Source organism: Hydractinia symbiolongicarpus, chromosome 2 (genome assembly GCF_029227915.1).
Source record: "Hydractinia symbiolongicarpus strain clone_291-10 chromosome 2, HSymV2.1, whole genome shotgun sequence".
Classification (NCBI taxonomy): Eukaryota; Metazoa; Cnidaria; class Hydrozoa; order Anthoathecata; family Hydractiniidae; genus Hydractinia; species Hydractinia symbiolongicarpus.
The window spans coordinates 14,648,644-14,662,833 of NC_079876.1; the positions used below are offsets into that span (position 1 = coordinate 14,648,644).

Consider the following 14,190-nt stretch of genomic DNA (forward strand, 5'->3'; position numbering starts at 1 on the left):
TAGATTTTGCTCCAAAAAATTATCTGTGCTCAAACTTCATAGCATTGTTCTTAAAACTCCAAAATGTGTCTAGCTCTGCACTTTAGTCTAGTCTTGTTAAATTTAGTTACTTATAAGTATATAATGTTAAAATGTACTCACAAGAGGTCACAATTACGTCCAGACTTTTTTTTCTGCCATACCTAGTTGGTATTTTATCCTGTAGAGAAAAATTATGTTGACACTTTTTTCTTTCGTCAATGTTTTATTTATGTTTGAAGAAAATAAATATATATCTTTGTCCAGATTGTGCCTTATGAGCCCCCTGTAATACATATGTATCAATAGTCTCCAAACAGTACTTAAAAATGCTGCACCTCTTTCGGTAAAGGTAAAGTATTGGAGCAGCTCAAAAAGACACAGTTGAGGTGGTTGCTGGTCCAGCTTGCAGACGTGAGTACCCTACTCAAAGGTTATCGGGAAGACAGTTTTGAATGCAAAAATGCAGATGATACAATCTAAAATGATTGTGGTATGGTCCTCTAATTGGGATGATTTCCATGCTGGTCATGGCCTAATAAGATCTAAGTTTATGTTATATCACTAGGTACCACCTAAATCATTCCCTAAATGAAATATGTGCATTACATCCATTCCAATGTTGTTTCGGGTTAATTGGGACCTTTTGTTTGTCAGGTTAGAATATTTTTTTCTTAAAGCACTAAAGTTCCACAGGCAGCCCTAACCTCAACAACATGTGCTAATTGCGTAATTTGATTCAGGTCTATTTTACAGAAATGAGGGATGTATGATGCTGATAATATGAATTGTTGAAGCATAAAGATGACAGATCATGAGATTTTTTTCTTAAAAATATATTTTTTTCGTACCACACCTATGTGTTTTTGAATGAAAAAGTTCTGATTTATTGCCTCACTAAGCTAGAAATTATCTGATCAGTTTTACTCAAGTGTTGCAGTTCTGTCTTAAGACACCACGAATAACCAGTTTGTCTGGATAATTTCAGCGTGCAAGTCAAACATGTAATTTAATTTGTGGTAAATGCAATTTCTTACCTTGGGGATATAATTTCTGCGGAACAAAAATTTGGCAAATTTTTTAAACATTTTTTTCATCATTTGAAATCAAAAAAAAAATTTTCAGAAATAATTGTTTACCAAATTCTCACAGGAATTGTTATTTTTTATGAATGAGAAGAAAGAGAATTGCAAATACTAATACGAAAACAAAAAATGTAATGGTATAAATAGTGCGATTGTACTATATTTGATGACTATTGGTAATTAATTAAAAAGAAGTTTTCGTACAATTGTGCGTATTTCATGTGATGTCACCCATTACTATATGGATCAGTTTACACACACAATGTGTATTTTCAAATTTTAACCTGAACAATTACTTTGCATAAATGGCTGACTTTCGTAAAACTTTTTTTTTGTGAATTGGAACGAAAAATTTCTCTCCTGATAAAAACACCATTAAGAAGTTAAAGAAGTTTAAAAAAAGGCTAAAGAGCTTTTCAAGTTTCGTTTTAACATTCATACTTTACATCTTTTTGCGGTGTTTGTATTCTGTGACTCAGTGGTGGTTGGTAATGAGTTTTGAAATGAGTACTATATTCTTTGTAACACGCTAATCCTTACTTTAGATTTTTATAGAGTATATAAATTAGGAAAAATGTTTGAAATGAGGAACTGAAAAAGCATAACATGGTGAGTCTTTAATAACCTTAGCTGTTTAATTTGTTGTGCGTGGTAATAGTTAGATTTTTTATGTGTAGGCAGAAGAAAAGAACGATGCAAGCGGTGGTAAGCAACACTATTTTTGTTTTATTTTAATGAGTTGTGATGCTTCGTCACAACTCCTCAATTCTCCTCAATTTAAAAAAGTCTCTTTAAAGTTCTCTTTAAAATCAGATTTATTAAAAAAACATACACTTAAAATCTTTTAAATTTAATAAGCATTTCACATGTTTTTATTTCAATATGCATATAAATGCTACACATGTATGACAATAATTTGCTCTTTATACCCATTGTTGACATTGAAAATATCCTCAATATTCCTATTTTTTTGTGAAAAGACATCTCGAAGAAATTAAAAATTCTCATTCCTAAAATCTCGCCACATATATTTATATATATATATATTATATAAAAAGTGGCAACCCTGAAGTATCTGGTTAGAGGAGGGAACATGCAAATACCCATGAACTGATAGAGCCTAATTTTGCTGTCTTTTTTCTTAAATTGCTGAAAAGGTAACTTTTGATGTGACTTTGAAAAATTGCTAATTTTGACTTCGGGAAATTTTTCTAGAACTTTTAATATGTCATAGGACATAGTATTCGACTGATGTAATTGTTGAAAATGCTGATGGGAATGTAAATTGACTGGTTTAAGTATTTGTTATTCAGTTGTTTTGGAAATTTTAGGATACCTCAGGCAACTGACCTTTTTAGGTTCTCCCTGAAACAGTAGAGTGCATAAGTCATATACTGAGGCCAACTACAGAATTTTTCCTGTTCATTTTTTTTATTTCCTTAGAATTAGTTAAAACATTAGACTTTAAACATTAAAGAAATTATTTTAGTGATGTGGAAATGTTTTTTTTTTTTTTGGTTTTTGTTGCAAAGTTTGTCTCATATATAATTAAAATAGGATCGTGTTCAAGGACACCAATTTTTACCAAACATAGGTGTAAGCATGCTCTTTTTGTCAAGTAAGATGGGTTAAAAATAATCAAATTTTTTTATGTCTTTTTCAGCAAGACCCTTTCAACTTAGACCTTCCATCTTATCATCGGGAACCAGTTTCGGATCACATGTTAAGAATTCAGGTATATGGTTAATTTCTGTTGTGTTTGTACTATCTTAATTTTTACAATGACTGGTCAACTGTTTTGTTAGATACCTACAAAAAGTTGAACAAACACGTTGTTTTATCACCAACTGATACAGAAATTGTCTTACATGAAACTGATGTCGGCAAACTCTTATTTGACTGTCATTAAAGTGTAAATTTTTTTTAGGTCCCATCACTGACAAAGCTGCTGCAAAAGGTTTTATGTTAAGACCCTCAGCATTGAGTTCTGCAGCTGATCAGATCAATAAAACAGGTACTAATTGTTGTGTTTTGTAAAGAAAAAGGGTTTTTCACAAACCCATCAATTGAATTATGTAATAAAATCAGAAAAAATATTTATCCACATTTATAAACTTATATACATATGTATGTATGTAAATGTTTTAACCAGGAAAAATGCAGAAGTTTATCAATTTTAGTGATTTTAAGTTTTTATATCTGATATTCTTCCAACAAAGAAATCCAAGAAAGAATGTCTGTGTTTCTTATTATGATCAATGCTCTTCTATTTTGTAGATGTCAGGAAGAGAAATCTTGAAGATGAAAATGGTATATGCAGTTTTGTTTTTATTTTTACTAAAAAAAACGTATTTCGAAAATGGAATGCGGGTCTCAATTTATAACAAAAAAAAAGTCCAGCTCTACCATAAGATTGTAAACAAACGAAAATAAATTCTACTAGAAAGTTTAATTTCAAAAAAAAATGCTTAAATTTTAATTTGAAAATTGTTAGTCCAGACACCCACTTGAGCCCAATAATTCTATAATTTTTATACAATATTTTTTCTTGTTTATTTGGTTTTAAATTATTGCATTATTTTACATAATTCTCATGTTTGAATATTTCATATGTAGAAAATAGCATCAAATGTGAGGAAGCAAAGAAAGCCAAGGTAAAAGTTTTATAATGTGAAGCCTTAAGAGTGTTAATGAATATTCTGACAATCCTAATTTTGCAGTTGGTCTTAGTAATTTGTTCTGGGATAAGAAGGATGAAAGGAGGGATTGAATTTTTGAGGGGTGTGAATTGCAGGGTATTTAAGCATATGACGTGATATAAATAAGTATCTTATAAATAAGTATATTATTTTTTTTGATTTTGTTAATAAGAAAATTCAAGCAGTGATTTAAGTAAGATTATTATAGTTTTTAATTTTTTCCTTTCACTCCATATCAAGCTGGTATTCTGATAAATATCGTCTAGCGACTATATTAGTTGGATTCTTTAGAATAATTCCTTAGTATGAAACCATTATTAATCTTTTTTTTGTAAGAAAAGCACTTTTACTTCAGTTCAAAACATTCCTATACCGTTTAGATTGCCGAAGAAGCTCCCGAATGTTCAACTGAAGGTAAGCTGACTGAGGATATTCAGAAACCAGTTGGTATAGGTTCATTTGGATTTGCTGACAAACAGCAGAATGCTTCACAAACAAACGGCAACCTAGAAGACACTAAGAACACTGTGAACTACTTTCAAAAAGGGTTGAATACTAAGTCGGAAAAACTAGCATTTGTTTTCGGAACTAACAGTGAAACTACCTCGTATGGTTTCAAATCGCTTAAGAAAGAAGGCGATGAAGCCGATACCACTTCGGATTTAACCGCTACGAATGAAGATATGAACAATGTGAGTACAAACAAGGAGAAACTGCTGGAAAACGCAGACGAATACGAGAAAATGCATAATCAACGAAAACACTACGAAGAAGTGGAACAGTTTACAGGAGAAGAAGGAGAGCAACACGTGTTGCAAGTATGTTACTCATGTTTGTTCTTCTCCTTTGAGCTCTGTAACACAAAGATTGTTAGCTCGGAGGTATAATGGTGTCAGTTAGGTTGTGTTGATTGCTGTTTTTTCTTAGGTGGTGTGCAAGCTACATTTGTTTGATAAAGTAAAAAAGGTATGGCTGGAAAAGGGTCGAGGTACATTGAGGTTGAATGATATATGTCAAGCGGAAGGTATTTTTCAGTCGAGACTTGGTAAGTGGTGTTGTCTTTCAAAGGACATAACCGATTCTTTGTTTGTTCGCTCGCTCGCTCGCTTGTTCGTTCGTTCCTTCGTTTCTGAGTTGCATCTTATTTAATGAAATTAACCCAGAATATAACATTAACATCGGGGTTACAAAAGCGTAAAAGGTTATTTAGTTTTTCCGGGGTCAAATTTAGACTAATCCGAGTTCATTACTACGTACTTTGGGCAAACGTTTAGATGACAATTTTTATTTACATACTCAAATTGTCCTGTTGCTATCTTTGACTAACAGACAGACATATTTTTGATTATAGTTTTGATTGGTTTTCACCAAACCCTTTGTAAGAATGTGAAGGCATTGTTGTAATCGTTTTCTTTTAAGTTTTCCGAACACAAGGTACGAATCTTGTTCAGTTGAACACCATGCTTTGGATGGATATGTTTTGTGAGATGGTGAAGGATAGAGGTATTCGTATAACGGCTGTTGATCCAGAAACACAAGAAGTTAAAGTCTATCTTATCTCGGTAAATTGTTTTTGCGGGCGTTATACTTCGTGCGCCACGAGTTATGTTATATTTCGCGCGAAATTTGCGCAACGCCGGTTCACATAAAATATGAATTCTATTTCAAATAAATTAACTAAAACTTTGCGTAATGTTTTCGTCCTTGTGCTATTTTTCACGCATTTGTTGAATGATCGGGCTAAATAGAGCTAAAAGTTCACTTTGATCTTTTAGCACGTCGGTTCAAGGCGCACGCAATAAATTGCTCAATATTGCGCAATATTCAAAAGTGCTTTTTGCACGAGCTGATCTTTTTTTAAGAGCACTGCACGCTGCGGTGATGATGACGTAATTTCATGATTTCGAACAATAAATTTGCTTGAATTGCTTGAATATGTTGTCGCGATTAAGTCACCATATACAGTCCCGCTATTATAAACTTAATTTCACGATGCAAGAGGCATAAGTACGTGGATTATTTATTTGGTCGTGTGCAAGTTTCTCCAAATACTTAGGTATGAAATGGTTACGCGTTTTTAATCTAGACTTCGTTGAAGGATACGGTCCAAACATTCACTGCAATCGATCGCCGCATACAAGCGTTGAAACGAAACCAAGATTATACAAACTCGCAAAAGAGCGACGATACGCCGAGTAGTAACGAGTCAAAGACGGCGCGTACCGACGACGAAGATAGCAGCACCGAAAACGACAGGCTGGACGCTAGAATTCGTAAGTAGTATTTAATATTGCCGATAAAGTATAAGTATTTTAGGGAATGAAAATATTTAGGTCTCAGATTAAACTTTTGAATAAGAAAGGTATGTGTGGAAATTTACAAGGTATAACACTTTAAAGAAACATATACATGATCGTTCAGCATATATATTTTTATGGTAATATTTCCAACTCCGTATTGGAGGTCTTCATCAGACTATATAAAATTATATTATATTACCATAATACCAAAATTATATATATATTACCATAAAAATATATATGCTGAACGACCATGTATATGTTTCTTTAAAGTATTAACATACGTTCACATGAACATGTCATTTAAAAAGTTATAAGGTGTAAGTTGAAAAAGGTATTTAGGAGCATCCATGGACATTTCTTTTTATATTCATTATTTTTAGACGCAGAAAAGGCTGACAATGCAAGCACGAGCGAGGAAATTACGACCTAGCGACACTTGGAAATTATTTCGTCTTGATTATTCAAGATTTTTTAAAGTTGAGCTGAGTATATATGCCGATATTAGCAAGTATATATATGCCACTATATATACGCGACTATGTATATAGGGAAGTATATAAGCGAGCATATATGCAGTTATATGGGCGAGTGAAACAAGTATAATTGCGAGTTTTTAAAATTTTTGAATGTTGGTTTGATTGGAGACACTGCCATAACTTCGTTTCCAGGACACTTCCGGTTTTTTTCGCGTTTAAAGCTCAAGCGTAAACAATTTTTTGATTTTTTTTACTGGGTTTTTCTTATTCTTTTTGTTAACGATTCCTTCTATTTTTGCGCGTGCCAACCTAGCTTCCTCATTCTGTAGAAACTCGTAAATATGTTCGAATTTTAACGGACCATGTTGTATGGTACCATCGTGTTATGTATTAACAAACTGGATTTTTTTTACATGCTTACTTTGTTTTCAATATGGTGCTGGTTGCAATACCATATATGGAAGTCGCTATGACGTCAGATATGGTACAAATGTATATAGTTTCTGATGTTCCAAATGTGAATAGATTTCAGCCTTTATTTTATTTGTCGTCGTTTCATTTTTGTGGAAACATAACCTTTGCATTTTCTAGAGCGAAAGAAAAAAAACAGTCATTTTTATTTTAGCTTATAAAACAGACTTCTAAAAATATCAACCTCGTCCCAAATACGCACGAAGTAAAGACACATAACGTCGTTCGCAGGGATTAAAGACACCTGAACTCGCCCGTAAGACATTGAAACACTAACGTCGTACCAGGGCGCGAAAGACACCTAACGTCGTTGACAAGAATGAAGACTCCTAACCTCGCTCGCGACGTAAAAACACTAACTTCGTTGACAGGGAGTTGAAGTGTCAATATAAATTCTTAAATACAAAAATAATCACATCACAAGTTTTCTATTTCTGGAAATACTAGTACAACAGATTATTTTATACAAGAGGTTTATATAACCAGTGCAGTTGATCGTAATACGTCCCTCCTAAAAAGTCAGAGCAGTAATTAATAAATAGCGTCTTCACTCCAGAAAAAAAGTATCACGCCCCCTGGGCTTGATTTGATTAACGTTCCGGTTGATTTCTAAAAAAACCATTTACTGCAATCCGGTGAAAGACTAGACGTAAATCGAGAGTAAAAACTACAAAAACTCGCCCTTTTTTGCAGAAATTATTCGGCAGATCATCGAGTATTTCGCGAGCTCTGGTAATGAGCAGTGACGAGATGCAGGCATACTTCGAAGTGCAACAAGCAAATTTTGTAAATTAGTTTCTAGGCATGTTACAGAACGATGAAACGTTAGTAATGTGATGTAGTTTTGTTGTGGTAACGCGGGATTAATATTTCACTCAAAGCTGTCAAAAAAGAAAACGACTTTCGGTTTCTTGTGCTCCGTGAAATCAGACTGAGATTATATTAGTAAGTTCTGCAGTATTTGCAACGGTGGTAATGGAAATACCACTCAGGTACCTCACTTTTATGCCACCCATTCTCAGCTGCCACGCAGACTAAACATTTACGATCAGAACTACCGTATCTCCCCAGTAAGTGTAAGCAAATATTATTGCAACTTCGACATCTATGATGGAGGAGCGCTTTCCCTCCTGTGGCGCGCCCAGTATCAGGTCTAACGTACTTCGGGCACCACTCTACGTGGAGAAAGTTACCGGAAGAGTCTCGCTCTTTTAAAACGATATGATGATGTTCCTTACGTACAATTTCGTCGATCTTTTCTCGCAATCGCGAAGATATCTTGACTTTATGTTTACTTTCTTCATGTCGTTTATGTCGTCTATGCTTTTCCCGCTCAGTTCTGCGACTGGAGTCATGGTCACTCTTTCTAACTTTGTCCTTATTATAATCCTGGTGCAATTTTAATTTTCGTTTGTGTGAATTTGAAGATGTTTTGTCTTCCCGAGTACGACTTGACGAAACTACGTGTCGGCGACTTTTCCCTTCATCATTATCGGAAGTACTATATCGACGTCTGTAGGAACTAGCGACATGTGACGACACTGAGATAACACGACGATCTGCATATTTGGATAAATGTCGGTGGCTCATGATGCTTCTAAAAAAAGGGAAAAATAGTAAAAATTTAGCTCGTGTATAACAGAATTCGAGTCCGGGACGATTCACAAAATGAAGTGTATGCTGAACGTCACCCCGACGTGATGGCGACATATCAATTTAAAATACATTTTAATAACCGAAAATTTGATTTCTCACGACAAGAAATGTTCAAATGAACATTTCTTCTTCCCTTCTCTTCCCCGCTTTGACGTCGGATTGAAGTTTATCGTACATTTTTTGATTTGTGTAATGTCAAATAAATTAGAGATAGTTTTCAATTAGTAAAGATGATGGGAGAAGGATCCTTCGAAACGTCGCCTACTAAACTATCATGTTCAAGAAATGATAAACTTTCCACAGTAATAATCAATGTTTCCATAACCACTGAACGCAGTGATGCGATTGTAAGTGACGATATGCAAGCCAAAGGCACAGATGACAAAAATAATTAAAACAACTCATTCTGTAGAATGTCTTGATTGGAATCCAAGGTGATTTAAATGACATTGAAAGTAGTGCTCCATGCTTATAGATTTTGAAATTTTAATTATTTTGCATAAATTGTGATGTCATGTTAGTCAAACAGAAGTAGTCCCTAATTAAAAATTTCTGCGAATATTAATTAGGCCACCCTTAAGAAATTGTTCGCTTGCCGTAACCCGACTCGAAAAAAATAACTCAAGTCGGGCGGTCATGGAAATTATTATTTTCTTTCCAGATAAAACCCACATCAAAGCAAAATTTTGTCCAATATGTGATGTAATAAAGCGACAACATTCTTTCTGAGTTGCTCGAACCTACCAAACCTACTCGAAACCACTTTTTTAAGATAACACAGTAAAAGAGTAGTACGCATACTCTATTGGCGTTGCAGAAGACATCTGTAAACCACCCTGGGTATTTGGTGTGAGTACACCTCAAGCGTAACAACAAAAGCAAAAAAAAATAAATTCAATCGACGATTTACGTAAAATCGACTTGGGGATCGGTAAAAAAGGTCTGAAAAAAAGAATTTTCATGTCCCCCTGACTTTTTCATGTCCCCCTGATTTTTTTCAGTCGGCGCCATTTTGAGGCTATCGGTCGGGTTACGGCAACCAAATAATTTTTCATGGATGACCTTTAAAAAATTTTTCATATGCGAATTAGAAATCTGCAAAAACAAAATATTTCAGACAATTACAAAATTCAACGCTTGTAAAGATATTCACATCAGTGGCAATCTTACATAGACCTTCTATGTAAGATTGCCACTGGCACAAGCAGACAAGTGCAATTTGGACAAAAAAAAATGAAAATAATGTTAATAACTATACCTTGACAAAATTTGTCAAAATTTGCTATTCCTTTTTAATAATTTATAACATAATTTATCTTGCGAACTAGAAAAGTTTTTTTTTAAAAAAAACTGTTAAAGGTAACTACTATAATAACAAAGAAATAATTCTATTTCACAACTTGTATCTATATATCTTCTTCGTAATTTTACAGAATTTCCATGGCTGCATGGGGTCAAAATAAGTAGGTTTTGGATTTTGTGGAAAACATCAAATTTTTATGATTCTATCAATATTTTATGACTCTATCAATATTAAAACATTTTTAATTTGTTTCAGGACTTTTTTGTTATGATGGCTGTAAATTTGTTTATTATGGAGCAGGCCAAGCCAGTCATTCTGGTCTTCAAAATAAGCACTGTCATCATGAACTTTTATTTAGCAGCCCTGCCATGGACAGATCGCCTCTCCTATAAACAACAGTAATATAAGTCCAACATCATCTTATACCTTGAATAATAAGCGTTGATGCAAAATCTTATCCCTCTTAAGCTCAAATATGACACCAGATAAGTTAAAATGTATAAGGAGCAAACAAATCGTGTTGATTCAGTCTGGTATATACGCATGCTGTCTGTCTTTTGTGAGTATTGTATTCATTGTTGTGCATGCCTCAGTTGATAATCTACTGCATTCTTGTGGATTTTTAAATCTTAAGAGGTGACCACTAGCAATATTAGAGACTCTGAGAAGACAGAGGAAAGATTGGAGAAGAGAATCTATTCATTCTAGCTTTGCATTCATTTCAAAGGTTAACTCCAAAGTAAAAACAAGTTAAGCTCTCAATCTAAAACCTAAGAAAACAACTTTTATTTTGCCTGAAAGTTTACTTTTTGGTAAGTAACAATCTATCGTGGCGCCGCAGATTAGTGGTTATAGCTCTCGTACTCTGTGCAGGAGACCGGGGTTCGATTCCTCTTGACAGCGATTCAACATGGGCGAGTGAATGTTACCATAGCCCCGGGTTAACCCAAGCCATGTGAGGGAAATTGGGAAGATGGCACACTGTGTGGGCCGTTGGATGTTGCCGGGAGTTGTCTAGTAGAGCGCGGGCTCTAATTGGGTCTGCGTAGCTCAAAATGAGCATTAAATACTCTAGGACTCTCCATCTACGCCATGGCCCCTCCTGGAAATAATAGACAGGGTATATCCCTCGATATTTGTGAGGCTAGCCATGTAAAATATGCACATCTATCTATTACACAAACACAAGCTTCAACAACCAGTCATTCTTTCTACTGACGTCATCAAGAGATTTCTAGACCAGAAGTTGACGATAACAAATGTCAGTGCAAATCCCTAAAACTCAAATCCACCTCAGAGCAAACCCTAAATTGAAATTAACTAATGAGCACAAGGCATACATGGTTACATCTTGATCGGGTGAGTGAGGCCATTTGTGCTCAACACAAATATTTTTTCAATATTGATCACATGAGTACAGAACAATAAAAGTAAGTTATTAAAAAGTGCGGTCAGTATTCTGACTCCAAGAATATCATTTGCAACCTGGCATAGTTTAACTATTCCGGTTTGCAGAAAATGTAAACATTAAAAAAAGGTTTATTATATAGCCAATATCAATCTTTCCACAGAATCTTTCCCGGGACGACAGCACAAAATGACCTTATTTATCTCATCAGCTACTATATACAACATATATATAAATATACGTACACACAGACCTGGCAAGTCACATGGTTTTGCCATGGCATCCACATTTTCAAGATTAGTGGTAGCTCTCGTACTCTGTGTGGGAGACCGGGGTTTGATTCCTCTTGACGGCGATTCAACATGGGCGAGTGAATGTTACCCTAGCCCCGGGATAACCCAAGCCATGTGAAAGAAATTTGGGAGATTACACACTGTGTGGGCCGTTGGATGTTGCCAGGAGTTTCCTAGTAGAGCGCGGGTCCTAATTGGGTCTGCGTAGCTCAAAATAAGCATTAAATACTCTAGGACTCTCCATCTAAGCCATGGCCCCTCCTGGAAATAATAGACAGGGTATATTCCTCTATATTTTCGAGGCTAGCCATCAGTTCAATCAAAGAGTTGGTGTGAAAAATACCCTGTTCAAGCTCTTCTATGTGATCATTTTAGGTTATCTTGTATTCCTTGTTGTCATAAGCTGTCGTGAGTGTTCATTAGCTAAGCCTTTACTGTAGTTTTTCTTGTTTTTTGCCCCACTCCTTAAATCATTAAATTTATGATTTGTAACATTTGATTTGTTTCCATTGTTGGAACAAAAATCGTTTTTTCTCGATTTCAAATTTCTCAGGGTTTTTTCCATCAATATCAAGGCTCTGGGAGACGTTTTTAAAATCTCCAGATTTAAAAATAAAAAATGCATCAGGTCTGTAGCTTACAAAACTAGAATTTACATAAAAACAATACATAGCTAACTATAACTACCTAGCTACTATAGCTAAGTAACTTTAAACAATATATTTACCTTGGTCCTTACTTTTGATTCTAAATATACAAAACAACATTGGTTTCCATCATTTTGAAAGCAAAACAAAACAAGATAGTTTGTTGAAAATCAAAAATTTGCCCGCTGGCTCATGGAGCAAAACAAAGCAACATATTAATGCATTGCGAATTTCTAGGAATCGCAACTTGGCTTCAGTGCACGACTTCGTTCCCTCTTTTCAGCGCTGCTGACATAAGACATCATTAGTTAGAGAAGAAAGACAGATGCATCGTTTTCTGTGAGTATTTTGATCTGGCTTATCTTTGTGTGTAAGTACTTTTGATTTGAGAGATCAATTACGCCGACTCACTGACCCTCGTGCAATATGTGTTTTTTGCGTGTTGTGGAGAGCGTTCGCTTACACCAGACATACGGGAAAAATGGGATCCAGGGACCCTAGAAAGTGGCCCCTGGGACGCAGGCAATGTTTTAAATACAAAACATACCAAGGACCAGAACTTGGCATAATTGGAACCTGGGTCTGGAATTTAGAAGCGCACTAAAGGAGACAAAATTTAAGCTTCTAAACAAAAGGTATGAGTGGGCTTTTATTCGGAGATTTGTGGTAGGCTTATAAAAAGTTTAAACAAGGTAAACCAACCGTTATCCATTTTTGCGCTTTCAATGTTTCCTCGACTGATACAACCGCGGCACGTGTTCCTCTTTACCTTGAGTTAGTGTGACTTTCGAATTCATTGAAACGTTAGTAAAAAATTTGGTAATTGTTCCAGATAATGAATTTTTTACCTTTTAGGATGTATACGAGAAAAGATAGTCACCTGATTTTACCTTGCTTACATGTGCGGACCTTGCTCCCTCGTAAATTTCATAAGTTATTATTCTGGTCTTGTTAATATTTTAAATTTAAAACTTTGTTAAAGCTTGATTCACACGTGATGCTAAGCTACGTTAATTTATGTGACTTTTTTTAGCAAACACGTTAAAATACTGACCATCACCCACTCACACTAAAATTCACTATTATATTTAACCCCAGGATAAATTAACGTATCTTTGATAAGCGGATTTTCACGAGCGAGTTGGATTCAATGAGGCGATAGCAGGACCAAAAGAAATCCGTGTCATTTTCGTCGCAAAGGTTTTGCCCCGCATTTGCAGTTTTGGTCGACATTTAGATAATTTTGATGACCCTTTCTACAGATGACACTTAAAATTATTTTTGCCTTGCTTAGGGAATCGAGCAATCTCGACCCCGGCTATGTATTTCTTTATAACGGGACGGCGCCGTCCCTCATATCAAAAAGAGAAAAAATACCTGGGGTCAAGTTTGGGAAACGAGGATTGAAAATAATTGCGACCATGGATTCCCTCTCTAGAGTAGGCTTAATTGTATTTTTTTGGATATTTGACAAAATCGATGTTACGAATTTGTATTTGTAGACACGAAATTATTTCGACCTTCTTTCCGAGACGGGCATTGATTTCCAGCTTCCCTCTCTAGAATTGGCCGTCGTAAAATATTGACGACGAGGCGCTTGTCCTCTTTGCTACATACCTTTCTACTTATATGTGCCGTGATATCACTGAATGATGCATAACTGATGCTCAAGTACCAACCGACCAATAAAATTTGCTGCACTTAAGCTCCTTACGCCTGGGAGAGGCACTTGCCCAACGAAGCCCAGTTTGACTTTACGAAGTAACATTTGCAGGTAAATCTTTAAAGAATTTTCGCCGGAATAAACTTTCCCGTCCTTAACAATGAACTC

General features: G+C 35.1%; 2 protein-coding genes across 2 annotated transcripts; one reads left to right on the forward strand and one right to left on the reverse strand.

The window, feature by feature from the left end:
* The first annotated feature begins 1,193 nt into the window (after window positions 1–1,193).
* LOC130629594 (ran-binding protein 3-like) lies at window positions 1,194–7,124 on the forward strand. Its single transcript, XM_057442851.1, has 11 exons — window positions 1,194–1,712; window positions 1,781–1,808; window positions 2,767–2,838; window positions 3,031–3,117; window positions 3,381–3,413; window positions 3,720–3,757; window positions 4,183–4,620; window positions 4,730–4,847; window positions 5,222–5,364; window positions 5,889–6,075; window positions 6,486–7,124. The coding sequence occupies exons 1-11, from the start codon at window positions 1,710–1,712 to the stop codon at window positions 6,533–6,535; spliced, it is 1,197 nt and encodes a 398-aa protein (XP_057298834.1). The 5' UTR covers window positions 1,194–1,709; the 3' UTR covers window positions 6,536–7,124.
* Window positions 7,125–7,464: 340 nt separating this feature from the next.
* Window positions 7,465–12,677, reverse strand: LOC130629597 (uncharacterized). The gene is made up of 2 exons (XM_057442854.1): window positions 12,440–12,677; window positions 7,465–8,649 (listed from the first exon to the last, which is right to left on the reverse strand). The coding sequence occupies exon 2, from the start codon at window positions 8,640–8,642 to the stop codon at window positions 7,995–7,997; it is 648 nt and encodes a 215-aa protein (XP_057298837.1). The 5' UTR covers window positions 8,643–8,649; window positions 12,440–12,677; the 3' UTR covers window positions 7,465–7,994.
* Window positions 12,678–14,190: the final 1,513 nt, after the last annotated feature.